General features: G+C 33.9%; 2 protein-coding genes across 2 annotated transcripts; one reads left to right on the top strand and one right to left on the bottom strand.

Moving 5' to 3' along the window:
• The first annotated feature begins 2,332 nt into the window (after nt 1–2,332).
• Nucleotides 2,333–4,344, top strand: LOC121242030 (tetraspanin-11-like). Its single transcript, XM_041139913.1, has 2 exons — nt 2,333–3,036; nt 3,792–4,344. The coding sequence occupies exons 1-2, from the start codon at nt 2,524–2,526 to the stop codon at nt 4,107–4,109; spliced, it is 831 nt and encodes a 276-aa protein (XP_040995847.1). The 5' UTR covers nt 2,333–2,523; the 3' UTR covers nt 4,110–4,344.
• A 756-nt stretch (nt 4,345–5,100) lies between these two features.
• On the bottom strand, nt 5,101–8,293 carry LOC121242031 (protein CHAPERONE-LIKE PROTEIN OF POR1, chloroplastic). The gene is made up of 5 exons (XM_041139914.1): nt 8,117–8,293; nt 7,847–7,932; nt 6,900–7,282; nt 5,468–5,544; nt 5,101–5,365 (listed from the first exon to the last, which is right to left on the bottom strand). The coding sequence occupies exons 1-5, from the start codon at nt 8,290–8,292 to the stop codon at nt 5,215–5,217; spliced, it is 873 nt and encodes a 290-aa protein (XP_040995848.1). The 5' UTR covers nt 8,293; the 3' UTR covers nt 5,101–5,214.
• Between the last annotated feature and the right edge of the window lie 355 nt (nt 8,294–8,648).

Genomic DNA, 8,648 nt, shown 5'->3' on the forward strand with positions numbered 1-8,648 from the left:
AAATATAAAACTAACTACAAGTTCAAAATTACAATCCAAACAATAAAAATATCAAAATTAAAATCTCAAAAATTTTATTTTTTAGGTATAAGGGTATAATTGTAACTTTAACTTTCTTAACGGGTCATAACGAGTTATAACGGGTCATAACGGATTAACCCGTTATCAACCTGTTAAGCTATCGTGTCTTAAAGGGTCAACTCGTTTTGACCCGAACCCGTTAAGACTAAACCCTAATCCACTTTTATCGTGTCGTGTTCGTGTTAGGTTAATGGGTCATGTCACATATTGCCACCCCTATAGAATACTACCTAGATTATGTTGATGTATGTTACTTTGATTAGAATATTTCCTAACTTCACTTGGCCTATTTCTCTTAACATAGGCCCTCTCACAATACACAATACTCGTTCAGAAATAATAGAAATCTCTTTCAAATTCTATTTTTACTTATTTTCATCAAGATGAAACGTGTAATATCTCTTGACCATGAATATTGCTCCTACATAAGCTCTCATAAGAACAAATGATGTTTTTTTTTTCTTGTTTAATCTATGTTCAAGAAAGTTAGAACCATGTTTGAGTTTCTAGTTTTACATATTTCTACAATTGCGACACAACTTGGATTATGTTTCTTATATTTCATGTTTATATTTAGTATTTTTTTTATTTTTTACTATGAAATGAGAAGGATGATACATACACAACCTTTTTTACAATTATTTTTAGGAAAATGATAAACTTACCATTAGCTTACAACTATTTTACAATTCTACTTAAAATGAAAGGTAGTTATATAAAATTAAAATTATTTTTTAATGAGTAATGCTACTTACAAGTTTCAAATAGACAAGCTTAGCATAGACGCTTTGTAAAAAGTGGATTCAACTACTAAAGAATAGATCTTTTTTACACTTTTTCACAGTGATGTCTGCTTTTTTACAAAGAAACTTGTACGAGTCTTATCTATTTGGAGCTTGAACAAATTATTACTATTTTTTAATAAAATGATAGAATTACATTGATTGATTTAAAATAAGTTATAAAAAAATTATAAGCGTATCATTATCCTTATGACTCTTTGTAAATTGAAAGGTGAATATAAAAAATCCAAAATTCAAATGAAACTCAATATATAAATATCTTTTTTAATAATATTAGAGAGTCTGTAAAGTTTCATTGGTCGGTTGTAAAATAGTTATGTCTATATTATTACTAAAAAAAATCCAAAAATTTGTAAAAATCCAGAAAAAAAAAAGAGAAACAAATTCATATTTTGTATGCAACGGTTCAAATCAATTATCGCACACTATTTGTCTATGACGTAACACATTTTCCTCCCTTTTCGCCGATTGTCGATTCTTCACTATGTTCAAAATCCGTCTTATATAATAATATAGATAGGAAAAATCTATTAATCATTATTTTTTTTATTATCTTCTCATTATTTTATGATGTGACATTAAATGATAAGTTTATAAATAAAATATAATAAATAATTTTTAATTATTTAATATTACATCATGAGATGATGAGACAATAATGAGGAAATAGATGATAAGTAGTATTACTCATATGGATAATGATACTCTTATATTTCTTTTATTACTATTTTATTATTAAGATATTTTTTTTCTTTTACTCTTTGAATTTGGATTCAAAATCTGAAAAAAAAAAATGACTTTCTTGCTTTATGTAGAAGAAAATAAATTCAATCAACCAACGCAATTATGTAATTTAATTAAAAATAAATTTAAGTTTATAAAAATTGACTTTCTGAGTTATATATAAACATTTTTCATTGAAGTCATATATATATATATATATATATATGTATGTATCAACAAGAGAAAATTGACTTTCTGAGTCAATTTTTATAAAATTGAATTTATAAAAGAGTAATTCTACTCATTATCTTAATTCTCATCATTCTATAATGTGACATTAGATGGTTGGAGACTATTGATTATATTTCATTTGTAAACCTATCATTTAATGCCACATCATGAAATAATAAGAGGATGATAAAAAAAAGAGATGATAAATAGATTTTTTCTTTATAAAATTGAAAATTTGGAGGGGCAATTTTCTATGTTTATATACTTTTTTTAATAAATTTTCTATGTTTATAGATTTTATTTTTTTTTAATTTTTTTTTAAAAGATGTTTATAGATTTTCTTGTGAAAAGGGTTGGGTGTATTATATATTTTCCTTTAATAATTTAAGCAATGGCATTAGCATTTTTAAGCAATTTGAATCCCGTAAAGAAGAACCGTTTCCCACGTGCCCCCCGATCTCACACTCACCATAAAAGAAAGCAGTTATCATAAGATTCATAACAACGAAACAAACCCATATATACAACCAATTACAAAGCTTGTTCTTCGCTGGCCATCTCTTTCTCTGTCTCTCTGTAACCAACTTCTCTGCAAATTTCCATACAAAATTCGAAATAGGGGAGCCCGGGCTCGAATCCATTCTGGTCATCTTGATTCTGAATCTGAATCTGGGGTTCGATCTATATGATGTTTCGTATAAGCAACATACTGGTGGGACTCCTCAACTGTTGCACCCTACTAATCGGCTTTGTCGCAATCACCACCTCCATATTCTTCCATTTCTCTGGTGGTGCCACCGAATGCCAACGAGTTGTACAAAACCCTCTCCTCATCCTCGGCCTCGTCATCTTCATCCTCTCCTTCCTCGGATTTGTCGGCGCCTGCTTCAGGCTCAACTCTTTCATTTACCTCTACTTGTTCTTCATGTTCCTCATCATCATTGGGCTCATCTTCTTCACGGTGTTCACGCTATTGGTGACGAACAGAGGGGTGGGCTATGCAGTGTCAGGACATGGGCATAAAGAGTATCGGCTGGCGGACTTCACCCACTGGCTGCAACGCTACGTGCTGAACACCAACCACTGGGATAAGATTAGGAGTTGTATAGTTGATGCCAGGATTTGCCAAATACTTGAAGACGACACCCATCAAAAGACATCGTTTGAGTATTACATAAAAAACATGCCTCCATTACAGGTACTTGATTTCTGTAAACTTTCCAAGGTTATAAGATTTTGATTTTTTATTTATTTATTATTATATCAGGATTGTTTTTGCAAACATATATGTTTTCATCATATCATATCTATTGATTTGTTTGCTTCATTGTTACCATCTGCCATTGATACGGTTAGCAGTATCATTAATTTTATGGGCCATTAATGTGTTACTAACTGCAATTAATGTGTTACTAATTTTATGGGCCATTAATCTTGCGAAAGGGACTACGAATCTCTCTAAAAAACATTTCAGTATAACAAATTACAGTGCACCTACCACCGCCACCAGCAGTAGTTCCATAGTTCGCATAACTTTGCGAACTGTTTATTTCTGTATTTTAAGATGACGTCCTCTTTGTAGGGCATGGGTAGGGACTAAGAAGTTGGTCTCAAAACTCCTTTTTTTTTTCTTTTTTTCCACCTCCTTTGCATTGTAGTTTTTTGTACTGGGGCATTTCTTGGGGAGCCCCACCCCCTTCTCATGTATCATCCTTGCCGGTTCTAATAGAAATTTGCTTGCTTAGGTAAAAAAAAAAAAAAAAAAAAAAAGAACTGCAATTGATAGTCATAAAGCTTTTCAAGATGTACATAATCGTGTCATGCTTGAGCATTTTCAAACACTTTCTTTTAGGGTCTCCTCTCTACAACCCTTTTGTGTAGTCATTATAGCCTTTGATCTTGTTCTAAACATGTTGAATATTGATGTTCTTCCCTCATTGTTTTTCCCCTTAGTCCGGTTGCTGCAAGCCGCCATTATATTGTGGATTCATATACAAAAACGCTACTTTCTGGGAAATACCAAAATCTGGGCCACTCGTACCAGACAGCGACTGCACGACATGGGGCAATCACGAGGAGAAGCTATGTTACAATTGCAAGTCATGCAAGGTGGGAGTGCTAGACAACATCAGGAAGGAGTGGAGGTATTTGGCTATTTTCAACAGCTGTGTCCTCATCTTCATCATCCTCATCTATTGCATCGGTTGTTGCGCCATCAAGCGTCACGAGCACTCGAAACTTAACTACATTAGATATAGAGGACAGCCTTGATGCATATACGCACGCACAGGCTGCATGCTCTTATATTGTTAGTGCTTAGAATACAGATGCTGATTTATTTTTTGATATTTCACGTTTATACCATGTGTCCCCACGTTGAAGTTCTTCAGGTTATTGCTCTATAGAGATGATTTTATTGTAGCTATGGTTAGGTTTTTACATGTGCTTTTGATTAAGAGTTTGAAATTCAAAAAAGAGACACAGAGTAGGTTTTTTTATGGAGCTAGAAAAGCATCTTTTGGAGGGTCAGTTGATTAATCTTATAAGTACTGTTAGGATCGGGGCATGCCTCTGAGCAAAATTTCTTTTTTCTAATTTTTCTTATTCATATATTTTAGTATTTTTAAATATTTTTAAAAATATAAAAAAAATACCAATACACTAATAATCACTTCCTTAATTATTAAGTAAAAAAAAAATATAAAAAATTAAATACATGAACAATCCAAATGAGGGAACAAAATGGAACAGCATAATAACATTATTCTAATCTTATAATAACTACATATATTTTTATATGGTTTTTTTTATTTTTATTTTTATTTTTTACATTATGCTAATATAAAAAAGATATCATAAACGCGATTTTAAAACTTTTTGCTCATTATGGAAGCAATTTCTAACCTTTTTGAGGATTATAATTTATGGGAGGGTGGCCAATACAAGAGGATGATTTTTCTAATGATACCGACGAGGTCAGTTGCCTCGAGTCTTGACATAGAATTGTATCACACTAAGGGTCGAGAGAAATATGTGGGTGTGGAAGGTTTGGTGTGTTGCGCCAAGGTGATTGGAGGCGGGGCAATTTGCCTTGATCCGAAGAATATCATCACCTTGAGATATACACACAGGTGGGGTTTGAAGGTTTGGTGGGTTGGGTCAAGGTGCCAGCGGCTGCTAGAGGCTAGGTTGGTTTGGTTGAGAGAGAGAGAGAGAGAGAGAGAGAGAGAGAGAGAGAGATTGTGGAAAGAAGAAAAAAACAGTAGATAACTCTCCATGTTCCATAAACATAAAATGCTTTCAGAATTGTTCTTGTTTGGAACTTTCAGAAAACGCCATGAAAGCGAATGGTGATGATTATGCCACAGACGACATTTTACTTGAGAAAGGTACAACTAAGGAAAAAGAAAAAGTAAACGACCAGTGATGTTAGGAGTTCAAGCGTCCAAGTTGGGTGTAATATAACTGATGGAATATTGGGGACCAGGAGAGAACCACATATCCAGCCAGTCACAAGAGCACCAAATCTGTACATGGAGCAAGTAAACAAACATTATGTAACTAAAAGCAAATGAAAAGAGATATGGGCTGAAATTGCTCCTTTTGTTACCATTCATATGGATACGTACCCAATGATGAAGGCCCTGGCCAAGCTCTTTGTTTTCTCATTGAGGAAATATATGCATGCTGCTAAAGATACTGCGACCTGCATCAAAAGAGATTTTCATTTTACTTCATCAATATGGTGCTTATGGAGGGGAAAAGAAGGTACATAACAGTAAAACGTGTTCAGAAACATGAATTTTGGAATAAGTACAGGGAAAGACCAAGGCCATCCTAGTGCCATGGGGAAAGGTGCAAAGGATTAGAGATTCAATTCTTACTGCTTATCCTGAAGAATAAGGACAATAAAAGGATATCTCAAGGCAAACAATTAAAAATGGATAAAGAAAATTGTTTATAATATCTCAAGATAGCAGTATATTTAGTACAGCGAGGTTGATCTGAGAGCATTCTGGTGTGTGCAACAAAGCCACCTTGCATAATTGACTTGCCGCAAGTTCGAACCATGCTCGCTCATGACAGGAAGTGCATTATATTCAATCTAAGCTCTCTTCACATTATTGTAGACAGTACCAGGTTGCACCTAACTTGCCTTTACCTTGTTATTGCTCTACTTCAATTCCAGACTCGCATAATTCTGAAACTAGCCTTAGTAATTAAAGATCCTCATAATATATACCCTGACCTAAATTCTCAGCAAGATAGCTGTGCAAGATCTACTCATTCGATCAGAATGATTTTTTTTTTTTAATTATCTTTAAAAAGCATAAAAGAAAAAAGAAAAGAATGGTCAGCTTACACTCTCTACATAGGGCTGTAATTGAGCCCAAGTTGAAACAAATATTGAAACAATAACTGTTTGAACTCAGCTACACTCTCTACATAGGGCTGTAATTGAGCCCAAGTTGAAACAAATATTGAAACATTAACTGTTTGAACTCAGCTTGAGCTTGACTTCGAGTTAAATTCAGTATTTTTCCCTTGGCCAAAAAGAGTATTTACTCTTACCTAAGGGAGGAAAGAACAATAAAATCAAAGAGAGCCCCAAAAGAGTACAAGCAACAAAGTACTAAGAACTGAATGGTGATTTTTGAGCTGAAACCAAAAACAGATGAAAGGAAAGGGGGTGACAAGGGAATATGTGAGGAGGACTGTGGCTTTGCTGGCCAGAAAAGAATCAGATGGAAGCTTGGCTACATTGAGATGGGAGTGACGGAGGCTAGCGGCATTGGGTGAGATGAGAATGGACAAAACTCTTAATCCCAACTTAACTTTAACTGCACCGTCCTGATTTGATTCTAACTATTCAAAATAACTAACTGCAAAAACCAAATATTAATAACCTAAACAAACTAACACTCAATTTTTTCCCATGTATCCACATCAAATTGCACTCTAATGCATAGTACTGACATAATAGGACGGAAAATGATGCTCCTCCTTATAAGATAATGTTTTGAAATCCATTGAAAACCAAGAAAAAAAAATGGAACAAACCTGGAAAGCAGGTCCACCTTCAGCAGAATTCATAATACTCCAGCCACCCATAAATGCAAATAGGAACAATCTTCTAAATATAACATCAGTTGGAGGAAGTTCCACAAAATTGAGCAAATTCTTAACCCAAGGTGGAGATTCTTCCACTTTCTTCTTCAACTTGCTCTTCAAATTAATTTTTGTTTTCTTCCTATGTTGATAGCTAGCCATCAGTATTTTCTCGAATGCAGCTTCTATTGATTCCTCACTTCTCTCATGACCAGCATACTGTTGCAAGAGAAAATTGCGTGATCCCCAAATTTCCTCCTCAGAGGCATCACGGCTAACGCCAAGGCGTTTATAAGGATCCCACACTCTCAATCGAGAAAATTTCTGGACATTACCTACAGGAGAATAGAGACATGAAATTTAACATAATTCCATATCGAATAATAGCTGTGGATTTTTTATGCAAAATGATCAACGATACAACATCCAGATAACATGCCCCAAAAAACTACAATTTTCAATTTGCAGAAATATGATTCTTTTGGGCTTACAAAAGTGTCAACCGCTACATTCCGACAAGACTAAGAGTTTCATATAACATCAAACTGATACCCTTCATTGCTAAGGAAGGAACTCTCATGTTAGACGCATTACACCGCATTACGCACTGTTATTCTTCGTATGAACTGGGCACACAGCCCATGTACATCCTGTCGCGCTAAGGTTATGTACAGGATAATTCATAGTTTCCATGACCGGAATATTTTCTCGGGAAAACATCCACTTAACAAAAATAATATGAGTGAAATAACATTTTATTGATAGGAGTAAATAGGCATATCCCAAGTACACAGGAGGTATACAAACAGCATCCACTCAAAATTATTTTCCACGGAACAAAAAGCGTTTACTAGAAAAACATCTCATTAAAAGGAAAAGAAAAACTGAAAAAAAGGTACCTTCGTGTGGTGTATCCACAGCACATCTAGGGCCTTTAAAATTGGCACAATACGTTTTCCGATTCTTCGCATTTCCATGGAAGAAACTACACGAGCAAAAAATTAAAACAACAAAAATAAAAATTCGAAGTAATAGATAGTAATGATTGATATTTATTTCACTAATTTAAACAAGGAAACCACAAAATTAAAAAAAGGAACTATTATTATGAAAATAAAATCAGGGTTCAATTGGATTTTTCCCGTTGAAAGAGAGAAATAGAGACTTACGGCTTTGTCGGGAGGAAGGAAGTGGAGAGGCTAGAGGGTTTAGAGAGCAAGAGGGAAGCCATAATTGGTGTAGCAACCGTGCAGAGAGAAACCCTAATTCGAGGACGCCATGTATTTTCTTTCCTAGGTCCAACACCGCCCTCTGGCAGCTGGCGATGCAAAGAGAAGATTAGCATTCGAGGATTTTATGATTTTAAGAAGCATTCCTGAACCGGACCGGACCGGCAGGATTGACAAGTTGGACCGGTCAATCAACAATAGTTAAATTAATTAATAATGATAATTTGGTTAATTCAACGTGAGAAAATGGGAGTTTTAAACTTTTAAGCTATGTTGGATTTAAAAATCACTTCAATTCATTTCAAATTAATTATTGATAGAATTTATTATTTTTTTAATTTCTTATAAAAATTTAAATTCATCTCAACTCACCTCATACATTCAAACACATATCTCACCTCGTTTGTTTTCACAGATAAGATGAGTTGAGATTAAAGTTAAAAGTTGAATAAAATATTATTAGAATATATTT

The sequence above is a fragment of the Juglans microcarpa x Juglans regia genome, chromosome 8D (assembly GCF_004785595.1).
Source record: "Juglans microcarpa x Juglans regia isolate MS1-56 chromosome 8D, Jm3101_v1.0, whole genome shotgun sequence".
NCBI lineage: Eukaryota > Viridiplantae > Streptophyta > Magnoliopsida > Fagales > Juglandaceae > Juglans > Juglans microcarpa x Juglans regia.